Source organism: Nestor notabilis, unplaced genomic scaffold, assembly GCF_000696875.1.
Source record: "Nestor notabilis isolate BGI_N333 unplaced genomic scaffold, ASM69687v1 scaffold6639, whole genome shotgun sequence".
NCBI lineage: Eukaryota > Metazoa > Chordata > Aves > Psittaciformes > Psittacidae > Nestor > Nestor notabilis.
This window is the reverse complement of record NW_009944012.1, coordinates 17,355-37,140: the sequence shown is the minus strand read 5'-3', so window position 1 is coordinate 37,140 and position 19,786 is coordinate 17,355. Positions and strand designations below refer to the sequence as shown.

Sequence of the window (19,786 nt, the reverse complement as noted above, 5' to 3'; positions counted from 1 at the left end):
GAAATCACAAATATGTGTGTTCTCAATACACAAGTTTGTGTTATCATTAATAATATCCCCCTATTTACAGCTATACTCTCATGTGCTTCCTTTGTCCCAAGAGTGTATTTTGCTTTCTGTAAGATATGTCATAGAATCATAGAATGGTGGAAGTGAAAATCCGTGTGACATGCTTTATCTGATGGGTCAAGAAAGGTTATCCTTTACTACTCTAGTATCTAGAAAAGAGAATTAACTGTCTTTAATACTATTTTATTTATTTTGCAGTTTAACAGTAATGCTCAGAACGTCAGTTGCTTTAATCATCTTGTCCAAGCTAATGTGAGGAACAAGAAGAAACTGAAAGAAGCTGTCTATAAAATCTCTGCTAAAGGAATCACAGATTACAAAAAAGGCTTTAGCTATGCATTTGAACAGCTGCTAAATGTAAGTATGAAAGTTGTCTCTTTCTGCAGTAAAGTCAAGTAGAACCTGAATGTTCAGATGGCCACTGCACTCTCCATTGTTTGACTGTGGCAGAAATGCAAACTTTTATTTTGCAAGTAAATTTGTTCCAAGAATATGTCTTTTTCTTTGCAGATCCCCCAGTAAATTGCTAAGATTTGGGAATAAGTTTGGTTTTCAATGTGCGTTACTGGTTTTGCTTCATTCATTCAAAGTTTTTCATTTACCATGTGATTCTCAGTTGGCACACAGCTGTGGTAGTGGTTGATTTGCAGGTAATGTTAAAATGGAAGGCTCCATGTTACAGTGGTGTTATTTCCATTTTACCACAGTATTATGTTTAGGTAACCTCCAAATTCATACTTATTACAAGTCATAAATAGTTGACCATGGCTTGAGCAGGACAGAGCGGAGCAAATGACTTAGTTAATAGAGGAATATTAGGCCCCTGAGAGTATTCTAATAAATTTCTCTTTCTCATATATAAAGATATAATTTTGTCTAAAATGGAATGCATTATTTCCATGTTTTAATTACATTGTACTTTCTAATTTGCACCCAAGCACTAGCTTTCTGAGCAGCAATGTTTTCCATTTACCGCAGATGTTGGGGGTTTCTTAGTATTTTTTAATACTTGATGTAGTTGTTTTTTCTACTCTTCACCTTCATAAAGACTGCATCTTGGATGTTCACTTTAGTGTAAACAAAGCTATACCAATTCACAGCAGTGAAGGATGTAGTGTAAAAATATATAAATTGTGTTATTTTCATTTTTTTAAGTATCAGTGATACCTCTCGGTGTACAAATTTTTAATTCTTTTCCCAGCTTCTGGACATCAGATCACTTCCCTGCTGTTGTATCTTAGAGCTTTATGTATATATGCATCTTAGGGCTAGAGCTGGTTGAAAAAATTCTAACCTTGTTAGATTTTGATGGAGGAAAAGAAAATACAATGTTTTCAAGGCTATTTTCTTGGTAGATTACTATGTACATTAGTAGAGGAATTTGGTGGGGAAATCATTGGCTGCCCTCTGCTGATTGTTATATAAAACTGCAAACAGAATGTTAAAGGCTCTTGGACTTATACTCTGACCAGGCTTAAGGGCATTTCCCCCTTTTTTTACATCTATTGCCATCTTATGCAGAAGGAGCCAGGAAGACACACGAAATTTTGCCAAACATGTTCCTCATAACATTTGTAGTTGATTAACATTGTGTATTACGTTTGGTGCAGCACTATACATGTACTTTGTGTACAGGCAATATTAAGAAGACATAAACACAGCCAAAGCCTCAAAACAGACTTGTTTCTAGGAGTAAAAATATTGCTGATAAAAATAATTGGAGATCAGTCTTATACTGGGACTGTCTCTCTTAACTGGAGGCAGAGTTGCAATTAGCTGTGCATTATCTCTTTAAGCCTGGACATTGTGGCTGGACATTGTGGGTATGTATAGATTATAGAAATATTATCATCTTCTCCAGATATTGGCAAATGCATTTTGCAGGAGGAGTAAAGGCTGGTGGTGGAGTTAGTGCTAGAATCTGGTGACAAGACAATACAATAGGGTGATATAATACAGGCTTAAACAAATAATAAAAAATATGCCTTGGGATAGTTTCCAGTTGTATATTTATGAATTCAAACAGCCCAATTGCTATAAGGTCCATGGAAATGGAATATTTTTTAACAGCTCAAATTTTGATGATAATTTTGTGCGTATTGTTTCTGGATGACAGTTATTTCAAACAATTTTCCTGAATAACAAAGCAATGTTTCACTTGTGCCATGGGAAACTTACTGTCTGTGGCATCGCTATATGGAAATAGACGCTTCAGTTTTTTCATCATACAAATTCAAGCAACTATCAATAATCTGGAGTCCGTGATTTTTATGCACTCTTTTTCCATTATTTATTGTTATGTTGACTTGCTGTTTCTTTGAAAATAATACTTCAGCTTCAGCAGTTCAGGAGGATTTTTGGTTTTGTTTACCTTTTCCTTCTGCAGTGGCACAAAGCTCATAAAGAAAAAATGCATTCCTAGAGTGTCATCTCATGAAGTATAATCCTGACGAGCCACTTAATGAGTTAATTTTAGGGATGTGAAACTTCTCTAAACCAAAAGCGGTTTTAGGCACAGTACAAAATGTATCGTGTCTTGTTTGTTTGGGGAGAAAAAAAAGGCCTGTATCAAGTGCAAAGGAGAGCTAAAAATGAATATATAGACTTAGTTCCAACTTGTATTTTTCTGTGGTTTAAGCTAAAAAGCCAATTCTTGTCCCAGGGAAGCTGCTTATATGAGCAAAACATTGCTCTTCAGCTGTGGTCTGTGATGGAAGGGCAAAGCCATCCATCGGACTGCTGAGGCAAAATACTCAGAAAAATAATGAAATTATTCCATCAACTTTACAAAATCACTTATAATCACTCCCTGAACCAGTATTTCTCCATCTGTGTACAACTGGCAGGGGACAGGGGAGGGAAGATGGGTTGTAAAGGCAATTCTGCCTTCCTTTTGAATCCTTGAAAGAGGCTGATATGTTAAGTTCATTCATCAGGATGCAAAGATTTTATGGTGGGAAAACGTATGCTTTGATCTTATTCATGTTCAGATTCCCAAAATTGTTTGGAGGCTAAAATTTTGCAATTATTTTCCGTGACATGACTTTAGTGTCTAAACAGTGTAGTGTAAGTAAACACTCTTCTGTAACTCCTAGCAGATGAGAAAACTGCCTTTTTCTGATACTGTGTAACCATATGCTAAGTAAGCCACTAGAAAAATCCTGGTTTAGCACGTTGCCCATTATTTCAATTTCAAAATCAGTAGGAATGTTTTATAATATGAACAGGCTTTGGTCCCCTTCCTTTTCATCTCTTTAGTTTCCTCTGATTTTATTTTGGCCTGTATATTAAAATACTGTAAATGTAGGCGAGTTTATTTATGAAGTATCCAACTCTACTTTTATTACTTTTAGTATTGAAAAGATTGCAGGCCAAAGCAGCATCTTGTAGGTTATATTTTACAAGCAAAAAATGGTCATAAATTACTTAATTCCAAATGAAACACAGTGTGCTGATGAGATTGGAGAGAATGTATTGATTTCAAGCATTTTTTTATGTGTTGTTACATATAAGAAAATCTTTGGACTTGTTCTTTTCAAATGATTAAATAAACAGTTATTTACTGAATATTGAACTACTACTACAAATCACGCTGTGAGGAATAATTATTCATATATGGATATAGTGATGGCAAATACATTTTTTGCAGCTCAGTTTTCTGGGATCATTGTAGAACCATGGAGATGCAGTATTTAGGATTATTGGCTAATGTTTGAGGTCTGGCTTTGGCGTTTTGGTTTCTTTATTACAGAAGAACAAGGAATCGGATCAGAGAGTAAGATGAATAGTGGCAAAGGGGAGTGGGATCATCTCACCTGACCAGCCAGGTGAAAGTTAGTCACTATCTAGTCACAAAGACTAAAGCAAGGGGGAACTGGGCACTTTGTAAGGATGACTATCCTATTTATTTTCCCAAGTCTGTAGTAAATTCATATAGCCAAATTCAGGCTTGTGGAAAGAGAAGTAGAATTTATTTTATTGAATCTCTAAGGGGTTTACTCTGTCACATCTAACTACTCTGAAGTACTAAGATGTGTCTGACTAGGGCCATTTGTATGCAACACAGAGGACAAGGAACGCTTGCTGTAAAATTAATGAATAATTTGCTTAGACTAGATTCTTAACTTTCAAGGAATAAGGAAAGAAGATGAATGTCAAAGGAGAATCCTTTGGCTTCCTTCATAAGGAGCCAAAATTCATATTCATCTTTCTAATGTTTGGCCATGGAACAATCTTTTTATTCCTTTGCACAACACATTGTAGTTTTCTTAGTCTCTTTGCTAGTTAATTTGACTGCGAATTAGGAGTCAGAGGGGCTTCTTCTCAACTCTCTATTCCAGGCTTACTCTCCAGAAACAATGGAACATGCTTAGTTTTTCACCTCTGAGTTACAATCTCAATAGAAAAGCAGTGGTGCAGAGATCTTAATATTTTGTGTAGCCATATGTTGACTGCAACATATTTTATAAACATGATTCTAAGATACTTTCCTAAAGTTAGTTATTAATTTCAATGTATTAAATATATATATACAAACTACATAAAAAATACAAACAGGAAATAATTAAAAGTGGAAAATGGAGCTTGTTTTATAGGAAATGTGACAAAATTAGAAAATGCAAAAGAATTTCTAATTTTATAAGGTATTTTCCTAAATAATCAGAGTTTTCATTTACATGGTCAGTGAGGCTGATATAGATTCTGTGAGCAGGAGTCCAGCAGGGGGAAAAAAAAAGCATATTCAGTAATTCATTAGAGGGCCATGGTTCCAAAATTTCCACAAGGACAGTAAGAAAGAGAAAAAAGTAAGGATAAGATGAGTAAAAATGTCTAGGACCCTCACTGAACAAGTCTCACACAGAACATCTGTAGAGGAATGCTGTAGGGTTGATGTGATGGGTATGAGCTGAAGAGATTTCCTTGTGTGTGTGGAAGTGAGAGGAACCACCAGACTTCCATTCTTCTGTGTTGGGCCAGGTCTGAAATGAGTCATATTCAAGTCTTATGAAACAGAAAAGTGGTTTTGTTTGGGGTTTATTTTGTTTTATTTTTCATTCAGAAGGAGATATTGAATGAAATCCTAAGACTTTAGAAGTTTTGCCATTACGATGTTAAAATAGTAAGCATGTTGATCTGAAAGTCATCAAACATAACAGTTGTTATACCTTATAGCCTGAAATAAACCCCCTTCTGTTTGTATCTCCTACAGCACAGTGTCTCTAGAGCTAACTGCAATAAGATTATTATGTTGTTTACGGATGGTGGTGAAGAAAGAGCACAGGAAATTTTCCATAAATACAATGAAGACAAAAAAGTAAGTGATCTATGAAAGATTTTACTACATAAAGTACAACAGCACAAACAGGAACATTTAAATATGGAAGTGGAAGCATTTTCGGTATGTGTATAAAGTACTTTTTAAAACCGCATTTGTATTGAACTTTTAGGGCACTTAAAGCTTTCTCTATCTATAGCATCTCTTCGAAAAACACATAAAATATATTTAATATTTTACCCCTCGTGACTCATTGCTGTTAAGCAGTAAAGAAGTATACCATAAGGCATGAAGAATTTAACTTTTTATTGGCAGTTTTCTTGTATCAGTGTAATCGTTGCATTATCAAGCAGAAGCACAGGTAGTTAAATGATGTGAGGTATAGCTATATCATCTCCTCACTATAAATATTTTCTATATTATTTTGTTGTTCATCAAGCAAAGACAAAAGCAGATCTCAAGGTTAGAATCTGAATCTGAATAGATTTGGGCTGGAACAAACCCACATGTTTTTCTCAGTGAGGCTAATTATACCTTTGGATGTCAGCGAGGAGTAGCATGGCTGTCTATTGATGAAATTTGACCTGTGGTTCAACCAGAATTATTGGTTTGACACAAGAATCACTGGATGGCTTGTGTTGTTCAGATTAGATTGGATTATTAGCTGTGCTGGTTTGGGGTTTAAATTTTGAATCTAATCAAACTTCTGGTCTGGCTTTGATGTAAAAATGCGTTGAGTGTGTGAAATAAACAGCTTTGTAAATTGTCTCCTGCTACATTTCAGTAGAAGTCATTATGTTTAGAAGATTAATCACTTTATAAATGGAAATTAAATATGAGCTGGATTCACACAACTATGAAGAACTTACCTTCTCTAGTGTTTGGGGTTCTACCTGTACCTGGTTTTTCGGGGTTTTGTTTGTTTCATTTTGTTTTCAAAAAAGGCAGCTAGAAGTTAGATTACAATTCACCAAGCCACTTTAACAGTTGCCATGGATGCTTGCGTATAAAGCAGTGGAAGTACTCAGTTGGAAATCCCCATGTATTTGGCTTAATCCCCTCAAAAGGAGAACTAGAAACGCAACACAGAATTTGCATCTCAACCAATGGTTCACTCAGTGACCTTCAATAATGAATTTGTCTCTGCTTTATAATTGTTTCATATAGAATGATATGGTGGGGTTTAGTTAATCTTTGTATCTGAACTGAAAGTACTTTTTTAAACTGACAATTAGAAGGAAGGACTGAAATCATAGCAATTTGTCACACTTGCCTGTATTCTGAAAATATATGCAGAGATTCCTCTTCAAATTTGGTCTTGGTAGTTTTTGTTGTGTTACAACAAAAGCCATTAGCTAAAGGAAAATGAGCATAAAGGGGGAAATGCATGAATAATTTCTTATTATTTTCCATTTAATTTGCTGTTAGGAAGTATAGTAAGATGTCCAGTCCAAACAGATTTACAGTGCTGAGATTTGTGGTCTTACATCATGTGTGAGGACTGATTATTGTGTGGAGTATAATAAATGAAATGTAGGATTTCCTATGTTAAATGGTTATTCTACTGCATCCTTTAATAATGTAAATTTGTACGGCCAAGGGATGGACTGGTTTTATATATACTGTTACATATATTATATATATTACAGTACACTCTCACTTTCTTGTTCCCTATAGTGAATGAGGCTTTTGGGGCTTTTACAACAAATTTTTTTATATACTTAAACGCAGTGCAGGTGTAATGTAAGGCAGATTTCCTACCCTTGATTAAGTTCTATATACCTACAATTTCAAATCTTAGTAAGCACTTACATTTTGTTACTTGTCTAATAAAGCACTGGGTTGCTCTATGCTATCCCTTACTTTTGTTCTCCAAGGTGACACTGGAAATACAAGAAATACTAACAGAGTTTTTGCAGGTATAATTTGAAGAACCATTTGCTTTCTCCTTGTGGTGTCGAAGGGAAATTTATGGCTGAAAAACTTCTACTGAGATTGAATTCATTTTTAGAGTTTATAATAAACCTTCCCTCCCCCGACAATCTTTTGTAGGATTTTAATATTTTTAAAAACCAGATTATTTCAAAATATGTCTACGCTTTCCTTAGTAAAACTCACCTGATTCCAGAATGGTGATGTGAGCTCTCTTGTTGTTCCCTCTTTGTGTAATTTAAGGTTCCAGTGGAGCATAATAACATAACCAACAGACACATTCTAACATGAAAAATACACATATACTTTCAATTGTTTTAAATTCATAGTCACAAACATAGAGTTTAGATTGCATAGCAGGCTGCTTTCACATGATAAATGATTTAAAGATACGTGGATTTGGATTCTGTTGTCTTTATTGCAGTTAGTTTATAATTTATTTCACAAGTAGCCCGTTAATGTAAGACCACATTTATAATTATCATTTGTATAGAGACTGTTCAATGTGAATAGGGTGTTAAAAAGTTGTCCATATTTTACTGTAGTAGCTCTTCATAGTATAAATATGAATCAGCTGATGTGTTTTCTTGCCTGCTCTGCATTTGTTTGAATATTTGTCTTTCTGCTTTGCATATAGTATATAAAATATGAATATTTATTGTCTTATACCACAGTCAGTCATTTCCCATCTTAGGTACATCATAGTTTAAGTGTCATAAACCTTTTTTGTTCTTTTTTCTCATGCAAACAAAAGACCATTCATTCAAATCTCTTAATCCTTGTTTTCATTTTCCTGATGTAAAAATTTCCTTCAGCTGTAAAAGTATTTGCTTCTTTATGTCGGTTACTTTGTAATTCCTTGACAAGAAAGAAGCTTCAGTAAGTTTTGGCCTATTGGATGACATGATTTAGGATACTTGTTTGTAGTGCCCTTAGTGCAACCTTCAAGTTAAGAAGTGAAAGAAAACAATAAGCAATTGGAAACTACTAGAAGAGAAGCCTAGAATCTAGCTGCTGGGAAATTCTTCTGTTAAATTAGGGAGTTTAATCTGTTTGAAATAGCACACAGATATATTTAAAATAATGTTCTGTCTTTACAAATCATTTACGCTATGAATATGAGGGTTATTGCAAAACTTACATTGCACACTTTTGAGGCGGAACATTCCTGGTTTTCATCTGTTTGAAGTGGAAAATCACAGTTATGTTTCACCTTTGCATGCCTTTTTCCACTTATAAAGTCAGATTTTATTGTCACAGATTGCAGCTGCATGCTGTGCCTGATATTTAAAAACTGACGTGTTTACCTTTACGGCAACATTTGGGGCACTCCCATTAAATGTGTGAAATACCACACACGCACTAAATTTCAGGAATGGGGGTGGCAAACTTTTGTTTTATTTGCACTCACACTACAGATGGCTCCACTGAAGATAGCAATAATAATTTAATTGGAATGTAGGCCCAGTAGGAGTTCTCCATCCTGAGAATTTTGAATCAGGTTGAAAATAGAAAACTAACTACAGCTTATTGGGGTAAATTGCGAACCCTAAATTCTGTGTTTTGAAGGATTGCTCAACTTAGGGGAGTAGGAAGATACTTTAAACATATCTTGTGCACTTTCAGTTGTTTGTCATTTCCTAGCATAGTACAGGTTTGTTGGGGTCAGACCCACAGACTCAGGATTAATCCAACCCCTCAGGAGGAGAACCATAAGCTGGGTCTCACGTCTCCTTCCCACAGAATTATCTGTCATAATTAACACAACCTCCTTTTGTGTAGTTTTTTCTGACAGCATCATTTGAGAGGAAATGGTATGTAGTGAAGTTTTCCGACAACTCATTTCCATTAAAAATATCTGTATGTGGTGGGTACAGAACTGCTACAGTGATAGAGGTCCTATGGGAGGAGGCTGAAGCTTGCCCTAACTCCACTGGGAAGCTTATGATTGGCAGTGACTTCTTCCAAATGGGACACATTCAGCATGTGAATAGAACGATAAAATGAAATATTTATGAGAAGGCACTTGCAAAACTTTCTTCTAAAACACAAATGCCACCTACTGTCATTTCCAAAGGAGGGAACCAGTTTCTTCGTTGGTTTGAATCCATTATTGCACAACTGCAAGCCAACAAAGTGAAAAAACCCTGTGTTAATCTAGGCAATGGATATGAATCATTCCAGACAAGGCTAGTCCTGACTACAAATGACTACAGTAAAAGCCTATGACATTTCCACTTGGGGTAGCCATGGGATTCTCACCAGGTGTCAGACTAAATGAATGTAACTTTCTGGGGTTACTTGAAGAGCCAAAAATAGAAACAGCGTCGTTCTCAACACTATTAATCAGCTTCAAACAGAACTTAACAGCTGTCAAAGTGAACCGTAACAGTTCTTGCATTTCTGAGTTTGTGATAGACTTGTGACACAGGATGTAACATAAAGTAATTAAGTTAAGGGTTGAATCCAGCCAAATTCTGGCTTATATCTGAATGGCAAGTGGTATAGTTCGATAGATAAACTTGAAGCCTTTTTTTCTTAAGCTTTCTGGTTTATAGATTGTTCTCTCGCCTTCTCTATACTACAGTAGCCTTCTGTGATCTTTAGACAACCAGGTGCTAGGATATTTCTCATTCCTTCTGATAGTCCCCCTGTGCTGTGAATTTTCTGGGGGTGATGGTACAGGAAATCCCATGGAGAAGAAATCTCCAGCTAGCTGGTTAAACTGGCTCCATGGCTCCTTCTCTAATCACTTCTGTCTTAAGAGTGTTGTCATCTTCCAGATGTTAATTTATTGTATATGCTGTGACATGCACAACTGATAAAGCTAAAATATTGAGTGAAACCTGGGTCAGTACTTATAAATTACATAATCCATTCCTTTTTAAATTTTTTTCAAAGTAAAATAAAACTGGAAACCCTGTTATTAGAGTGCTCACTGAAGAAGTAAGGCAAATTATGTATTTTTTCACCTCTTTCTTAGCTCTACTTGTTAATGAAGGACTTGGAGCATATCCACTGTCCCAGCTTCTGTTTTCCTAACATAGATTAATGCTGCTACACTAATGAATTGAAATATTCCATATCAGCAGTCTTCCTCCTGTGACACTCATTACCCAAATGTGCCTCAAATAGCCAAGTTGCACAACACTAAGTTATTTAAGGTCACAAGTATGTAAATCCATGCAATGATTTATTTGTTTTTCCTCAGTATGATATTAGACATGCATTTTTCCCCATAAACCTAAATTTGGAACCACAGTTGCCTGACGGTGTGCGAAGCCCTTTTCCCCCACTAGGAATTGGAGTACAGTGGGGTTTAGGGTACCTTTTCAAAAATGTGTATGTACTGTCCTTTCAGCAGTCATCTCCTAAGGTGACATACCACAACCATGTGTCCCTGCCCTGACAATGCTGCTGGATTACAGCAGTCTTTCCCACACTGCCTTTCACTGACCCCTTTACCTTTAATACTATATAACATCAGCTGTAAGGTTTTTCTTAAAGGCTTCAATAAAGAAGTCATACCCATTATATTTCTTCTCCATTTGTCACCTACTTTTCCATTCGAATGTCACATCCCATGTGCTGTTCTACATACGTGCAGAACACTTAGGAGGTGTATCAAGAAGTGCAGTGGGGCAGAGGAGGGTTTAGTTTAGGAAGAAGATTTGCATGCAGAAGAGACTTTTCATGCATGTGTCCACACACATGTATGTGTTGATACTGCATTTCTCTTTAGGCTGTTGTTTCATTATGAGCATGAGTCTTATCTGTTACCACGTGGCGTTTTTATCTACTGTGCAAGATAAAAATCCACGTGGTGGTGTTGAGAACTGCAGAAGGCTAATGAAGGTTTTAATATAAATTTGTTGAAAAGTAACCTTATCGGTCATATTAGAATCACGCGTATCTGTTACATAAACCCAAGTGGCAGCTTGTTTCCTTCAAATTTGGCATGGAGAAGGCTATTTGATACTTCTATTTTTATGATCTTCAATTCCAAACCACTACATTAATAGTGATTGATTCAGGGTATCACATAGAGGTTGCTGCTGCAGATGGCATGAAATGATTAATCAAGGCAGCAAGGGTAGGATATCACTTAATATAGAAAGCACATTATGTTTGTTTTGGGATGAAAGCAAGAGAGTCAGACTGCATTTTACTTATTTATATAAACAAAATGCTACATATGGCAGAAGTAGTTGAGGTTTGACATCAGAAGGTTCATCCTGTCTCAGTCTCCCCATGCATTAATCGTGCGTTTGTTCTTACAAATTTGGGATTGCAGTGAAATGCTGTGTGAGTTGATTGTATTCTTCTGTAATTCAAGAATTGGAGGACTGGCACTTTCTGCAATGAGCAGTTTAATACCTAGGCCATGTCTGATGATGTTTATGCAACCTCGTCTTTAAAGTGCCCAATTCCACAGCTTCCTGTGGAATATTTTTCTGTTTCAACACCTGCCTATTTAGAAAGCTTCCCTTAAATTTCCTTAAGGAAGAGTATGCTTAGAGGGTTCGTTTTTTTCATTTTACTTTCATTAGAGAGTACTATTACTTCTCAAAATTTCCTCTTATATTTTAAGAAACCATTTGTATGTTGTCGCCTTTATCCAACTTTTCGACTTCTAACAAATTTCCTTCAAATTCTCCTAAGTTATGTCCTAAATTCTTTTAATTCTTTTTTATTACCCCTATTGTGTATAATGTCATGTTATCTCTACCTTTCTTAAAACATGCTCTTGAACAGTTCGAGAAAATTAAGTGTTACCAAGAGAAAATAGTATTTTCTATGATGTTTTGTTTCACTCCCCCACCACCCCCCAGCACTTAGATGAATATATCAGAACATAGTTCCTTTTTGGAATTGCATTATATTACTGCATTATATTATTAAACAATATTAGGGGTTTTATTTTCTCTGAATCTTTTTTTTTTCCTAAATGCTGCTTTTTACAGGTAATCTTCAATTTCCTTTTCCGTGTTTGATTTTCTAAACATTTTTAATCTTACATTGCATTAGGTAGATTCTTCTTGTGTGCTTAATGTATTTCTCTTCATGAATTGCCACATTTCTGTTAATCCTTCCTTCTTTAGATTATATTCCCACAATACCTTGAGTTTGCTGAAATATGTCTCTTTCTCCTTGTTTTACTACTGTCATACCTTCCTCTCCTCAAAATAAAAATCACTTCTTGATCTTTTGCTCAAAACATGGGCTTTCTTCAAGAATTTTCAGTTCATTTCCCCTTAAAATTCAGAAATAAATCTAACTGGTCTTGGCATCTTTTAGAATAAGAATTTTTTCTAACCTGCTACAAGATATTCAGGATTTGTGTCTCACATCATATTGTTTTATCTGTATGAACCTATATATTATTAAAGTTAAAAATAATTTGTCTATGCTTCGGTGTTTGTGAAAGGAGTGCCATAAGTAAATAAGAACTGACTGTAATAGTGCAGCTATAGACAGAGAAAATACAGATGTTGTTCTGCTGTAAGTGCCACCTTTCTACAAAATGACCCATTATATAGTTATGATTCTGACACTTATGTATTCAATGAGTCTGGAGTTTTCCAAAGGTTAATTTTACAACATTGGTATAAAAGTGTAACTTTCTGGAAAGAGACTGAAGAATTTGTCTACTTAATAGAATAAGTAATGTAACTAACCTAGCACAACTGAATGCATTTAAAAAAAAAGAATTAACTATTATTAAGTGACTAAAAGTTGATAGAAAACTTAGTTGCTAAATGCTGCTTAGTTGGGAATTCTGTGCTTCATAATCACACAATTAGTTATGTGCAAAAGAACCTGGAGTGCAAGCTGCAGATGTTCTTTTTGAATAATTCTGAGTGTATTTAAATAGATTTTTTTAACAAGAAAGAATCTGGTTTGTTTACAATTTTTTTTTTATGAAGCCACCTCTTTGCAGGCCATGAATTGTAAAATGCAGACTGGCCATATGGTAATTTCAAGTCTACCTGTAGACAGGAAAAGCAACAATAACCTCAATGCCTTCTGTTGCAAACCTAGTCTGTAGATGCTGTGTTATTTGAAAACAAAAACAAAAAGAAAACCAAAACCCTCTAATGCAATACTTTATCTATAATAAATTTCCCTGTAAGAAATATATTTATAAACACTAAGGCTGAAGACATTTTTGTTTGTTTTTTTCAATAAACAAACTCTGTGAGAAATTATCAAAATTTATTTCTCACATCACTGGCTGAAAAAGGCTTATATCTTGTCAGTTAAAGTGTGATTTAACAAGAGTACGTTGTCTCTGCTCTTCACTTTCAGCCATTATGAATGCAAAATTTCCATCTAAATTTACTAAGAAAACTGTTACAAACTGTTAAACACACCAGGGCTATAGACAACCTCCAAGGTTGTTTTACCTGTCTATTGCATGGAGGATCGGGGGGTGGTGGTGGTGTTTGTTGTGTTTTGTTTTGTTTTTTTCCCTGTAAATTATATTTATTTAGCTGATAACAAAAGAAATGAAAATGCATTCACTATAGGAATGAACTGTGCCATAATAATTTTATTATTATTAAACCATCTGTAGGATATATGGTATCTATAGATTTGTATATATGCAAAGTTTATCATACACAATCCTGGGATTTCAGGTGTGGTTAGGCAGGAAGTACAGTGAGGAAGAGTGCATACTGGTTGCATTGATTGCTAACTGTGAAGGACATTCTCTATTACGTGACTGAGCATAAGACTCAGTCTTTCAGCCATACTAGGGCATTTGCCAGTTGCTGACAGCAGGCATCATCACTGCCTGCTTGCGTTAGTGCTGGAACGTCTTACCTGCAAGCAGAGGCAAGGTCAGGTTGCCCTGAGCACAGTCCTGTATGGCAGCGCTGAGTTCCTGAGTTTCCATTGTTATATGGTAATTATTTTTTTTCCCCAAGAAAAAGGATAAGGAGCCAAACCTGTAACATTTTCATCCTTCAGTCTCTCTCTTCCAAGGTGATCCAAAGATACCCTTCTGTTCTCAGCTCAGTATCCAAGAAACAGCATGTGAACATGGACTAACGTCCCTTCACCTGTTGAGCGGGCATACCCCTTTTTGAGCTCATTAGATCATTTGCATTTAGAATTGTCATGTTCCTGCAAAGATTGGGCCATTGTGAAACCAGACATGAACTTTGTGTAACTGATTATTCCAGAGGGAAGATTTCCTGTAAACGTGTTCTGCTGAGAATGAGAGTTTCTGGTGGTACTTCCCTTTCCTCCTGTCCTTTTACTCCTTCTGATACAACTATTTGGCATTTGCATCCAGTTAGTATCAGCCACTGTTTTCCATGCTGTACAGGAACTGGAATAATGGAAGTAAAAATTAGAGGGAGTAACTATACAAAGGGGATAGTTAGTACACTTGTTTTCAAAGATTTTGCATGAGGAAAAAAAGGCAGAGTACCTGATTAAAATTAGGGTTTGAAATATTCAATGTGATATTAAATATTCCTTTAAATCTGTAGCCGATAGTTTTAATATTTTTTCCATGGGGCTGATAAGGCCAAAGGAAAAAAAAAAGAATGCTTAGTGTCACAATATGAACCATAAATATCTCTCTAATTAATCTGGTCCTTTCCAGCTGCTCAGCTGCCTCCAAATGTTGTTTTGACTATCAAAGAAACGCCTAAAATGCTTTTAATCCAGAGTACAGTGGGAATTACTTTGTCAAGTCCTTTGTCTGGTTCCTGATATGGGCCATCAAATTTACAAGGAACTTTCATTAAAAAAATTACTCTTTTCTTCAGGGAATGCTAAATCCTGAGTGTTAGGGACAAGTAGCTTAGGGAAAGGAGGAATCTAATTGTTTTTCTTTTCAAAAAAGAAACTTTGTTATTAACATAACTAAGAAAGGAAACAGATCAACTGAGTAAATAAAAGCCGGGCAGACAAAGTAAAATGTTCAACAGATGAATTGTTAAAAAGATAACAGTGTAATTTCATCATCTGAAGACTGGGAGTCAGGATAAGTGGCTAGAAAATCACCTGATCCAAACTGGGTGCTTTACCTAATTGCTGAGGTGGGGTGGTCTGGTGAGAACAGCACTTTGGTTGGAAATCACAGGAGAAGCATCTGGTGGATCAGCATCCTTTGAGCCAGAGCTAGAGCCACAAATCTGCAGCAGTGAAGGCTGCTTGAGTACTGTTTTTGGATTTTCTGGATAAAATCTGAGGGCTAAGCATACAGCAACTGCATTACACTCTGTCAGAGACATCATATTAGTCTAAATGTCTTAAGGCACCATTTATATTAGCAAGATACATGGGGCCAAAACACGGGCTTGGACACTGCTCTGCAATCATTTATAGGTTTTAACTGTTAGTTAAAGCTGGGAGGTCTTCAGCCTCTGCCAACTGGCACACTCCCAGACACGGTTCTGAGACTGCTCCTGGGGCAGCAAGGAAAGAAGAGGGAAGGAGCAATGGCTTAGCTTCTGTGTATGTATGTGGGCTTTGCTGCCACAGTTGCTTTTGAGGCTGGAGTGTGGACCAGGGCTCCACTTTTGGTAGGGTTGACACAGCCAAATTGACTCTCAAGCATCAAGCACATCATTGTGAAGTCTTACTGCTGTTTTTGAAAGCACAGCTTTTCTTTCTTACCACTGCTTTTGAGACTAATGGTGTAACAAGCCAATAAAACAGAACTGATTTATACCTACATCTAGAAAATATTGAGATTAAAATCTTTATTTGTGGGGACATTCTAGTACGGAGGACATAGCTCCCTCATCATTATGCAGTATTCCTACACTAAGTTATTGTGAGCATACAGAATTGAATTATTATATTTATACTTCTGGCTCATCAAAGATTAAGTTTCAACTAGGTAAAACTTAAAAGATCACATAATCAGTGGCCCATCTGTCTAATTGTAATCAATTTAGCAGAGATGGATTGGTAGATACAAGCAGGGTATTTATACCTTCATATTCTTAGCTACACAACAGAAGAGGAAGGGGCACCACATACCCCTTTAGTGAGTAGGGAATGAGTTGCTGTAGTTCCACAAGGTGGCACTAGGAAGATGTAGAACAGCGTAACTGAATTAGTAGGATTTTTCTGTTCTGTCAGTGTTAATTCTGCAATTTTTGACTGTGCAAACCAGAATGGTGTTTTCAACCTCTGCACTAGAAAATATCTCCACTTTAATGCAGTTATGTCTTCTTTGTGAAATAAAAAAAAAAAGATGGGCAAACGCACTGTTTTAGTTTCTGGAACTAATTCTCAAAACACTTTTCAGGGATCTATGGTATTCACTTTGAAGACTTCTTCAGTGACCATGCACCTTTCATTGTATTCATATGTTATGAAGACTTCAGGTATAATCTTCAGTTTTTAGTTCCTTCTGTAGAGTAATTGCATATAACACATCAGTATTCTTGGATCTATTCTCCCAGTATCTTAAGACCATCAAGTGATTTCGGCCCACATTACCATTACAGAATCCTATCCAAAGCAAGTGAGATTCTTCAATAATCTCCTAATAGATAACAAATTTTTATTCTTTCTTATTTTACGATTCAAGTATTAACATTAGATACTAATGTGAGCTGATTTTTAGTGTCATTATTTCTTTTCTTTATTAAACTATAATTACACAGACTATAATTAGGCTATGAATTCATAAGTTAGCATTGCAGCTTGAAGTTTGAATTGTAGTGAATGAAAGATATTAATGATAGAGAAGACTCCATAAATACATGGAAAGCCTGAGCAAAATAATTCACTGTGAATAAACATCTAGAAAAGTAGTTCCAAGGACCTGCTCTATTAGTCTCAGTTAAATCATTTTGCTATTCATGTCAAGGATATTACTTGCATAGTTAAATGCCTTGCTGAATCAAAGCTCAGGGAATCAAGCTCAAGCAGAAACACTCAAGCAGGTGTTTTATCAAATATACTAATACTTTCTTAAAAACCATAAATCAAATATGTCCAGCCTGCAATTGTCTTTGCATCTAAATATTTGAGAGCTACAGTCTCACTGGTTTCGTGTTGGTTTTTCTCCCCAGTTTCCCCAAGTCTACACATATTTTTGGAGAGTACCCACTATAAGAGGCAGTCATAAATACAAAAAGTAAAACTTGATACATTTCTGTTGGAGTGTCATGTCATTCTTGGTATTTCCTAATTTGACATGAAATAGTGAATTCTGCATTTTGAGTTCTAGGCCTTTAAAACTTCACAGCCTTAGCACCTGACTAGGTTCCACACTGCTCTGCTTAGTTCTTCTCTTTGTTTTTCTCAATTTCTATTAAGGGCAAAATGTTTAAGCAGTCTCAGAGGCACATATAAAGGCCTCAATATCCAACTTCTGAACTTTCTTGGACCTGGTATTCAGAGCAATGGAAGTTATGAATTTGCTCATACTGAGCAACATGAACTCAGACTTCTTTTGTATAAGCACTGAAGTCTCATTTAAACTACTGGAGGCACCACTGTCTCAGTCTGTTTGAAAAGCATGAGCTTTGCTCAGTCCATCTCGAGAAGCCTGCTTTACTTGTGAGTAAATCACACAGTTCTATCCATACCAGTAAATAATCCAAGGCCAGGGTGGAGGCTGGAGGAATGTCCACAATTATCCATAGTGTTTAATTGTTCACAGACCCAACAGTATGGTTCTTGGCCTGTGGCAGTCAACTCTTTTGAACTATATCTGGGCTCAGTTCAGGGGGTAGCATGAGCAAGGGCCTGTTCTCAAAAGATTTTATAACAAGATATAATGCTACAGGCTTGGGGAAGAGTGGCTGGAAATCTGCTCCACAGAAAAGGACCTGGGGGTGCTGATTGATGGAGCTGAACATGATCCAGCTTGTGCCCAGGCAGCCAAGAAGGCCAAGAGCATCCTGGCCAAGTATCAGCACCAGTGTGGCAGCAGGACCAGGGCAGAGATCATCCCCCTGCACTGGGCACTGGTGAGGCTGCACCTCCAACCCTGTGTTCAGTTCTGGGTCCCTCACTACCTGCATTGAGGTGCAGGTCCAGAAAAGGGCAACAAAGCTGATGAAGGGTCTGGAGCATACAATTTAGCTGTAAACATGTGAGCCATGCTGTGCCACTTGCCCTCATGGCCTGAGAAAGAAAATGGGTTGTCCCATTTTATTTACTGCATAAAGATAGCCTCAAAGCTCCAGCACATCACTGTGTTACCCCTGCTGTTAAACACAACTATTTCTCTTTTCCCAGTGCTTCTCAGGGAAAAAGAAGCTGCTTTACCTTTATAGGTACAACCCAAATGGTTCAGGACTGCAATCCCTGGATGTCTTGAATTCAGTAGTTCATCATGACAGGTTATGGACCAGAATTTAGGTGCTTCCTATTGGCTAATCCCAGTGGTTTGCTAATGAGTATATAGGGTGTTCAGATCGTCCTCTGAAGTTCTGTTCTTAGTTCAAATAGGTCTTAAATGCCTTCTGGCCTTCGTTAATTCACAGCAGAATCCAAAATCATCTTCAGATTTCTCCCACAGATGTAAAGACAGTAAGGCAAAAAATGCATTACCAGTTTTAACTGTGACAGCTTGAAAACCACATAACATTTCCCTGCTCTACAGCAGAAAAGTACCAGAATGATTAAGTGCTTTGAAGGCTATATGTGCAAGGGATTTAGAAGACAGAGTGCATAATGGAATATCTAAAAGCAGTTTTATGACTTTATTCAGCAAAATAGGCTTTGTATATTATCCTCCTATTTCAGAAGTGTACCTGTTAAGTATAAACTTCAAACAATCATCACATCTGATAATCTATAAACACAGCAGCAGGAAACATAATTTCCTGGATCACACTGAAATTACTGATTTATTTATCCCTTTTATTACAGCTTCTCTTGGTCTATAGTAAAAGCAATTATCTGTGAATCTTTACCTGCAATTACAAAGGCCCGATTAAAATATTCTGAAGTCATCATGAAAAGTGAAGTTCCATGATGAGATAAGGTTTTGATTCAGTTTCTTGTGGTCAAGTGGTAGTGAAAGATGCACTCCTGATATATTTCAATGATAGACATAAAGTTATGGGATCCATCTTGCCTACATCTACTTGAGTACATTAATCATGTGGCTTTCTTGATATCTGATAGACATATATGTCCCCAAAAGTCAGTTTATCTCCTTCTAAACAGAGAAATGGATGCACATAAATGGTTATTGAGAGCTCTCTCCTGCAGCAGCACAGAATTCAAGACAAATAATTTATCTGTCAAAAAAGATGCGTGTTCATCCACTCTGAACTGCTTGCAGAGTGGTTGTAGCTCCTCAAACTTCGATAGGCTTACAATTATTGCCTACACATGTAGGTAGTGCTCTAAATTATGAGTGTGATTTGGTGCTTAGTTACCACTTCCAATTAACTTCACTCAAGCTGTTAATTTTCTTTAATGCTCATAACATGATAAACTCAAAGGAAGAGTAATTTAATTTTTGTTTTTATTCCAATAGCAAACTGAAGAAATAGGATAGGTAAAACTCAGCTG

The 19,786-nt window shown here is 36.3% G+C and overlaps 1 protein-coding gene across 1 annotated transcript in view; it reads left to right on the top strand.

Moving 5' to 3' along the window:
• Positions 1–267: 267 nt before the first annotated feature.
• LOC104411730 (voltage-dependent calcium channel subunit alpha-2/delta-1-like) overlaps positions 268–19,786 on the top strand; it is a gene marked incomplete at both ends in the record, with an annotated part of 32,973 nt that continues 13,454 nt past the window's right edge. Inside the window, 2 exons of the mRNA XM_010022220.1 lie at positions 268–426; positions 5,279–5,383. Coding sequence (XP_010020522.1) covers positions 268–426; positions 5,279–5,383 — 264 coding nt within the window. The remainder of the gene's footprint in view (positions 427–5,278; positions 5,384–19,786) is intronic.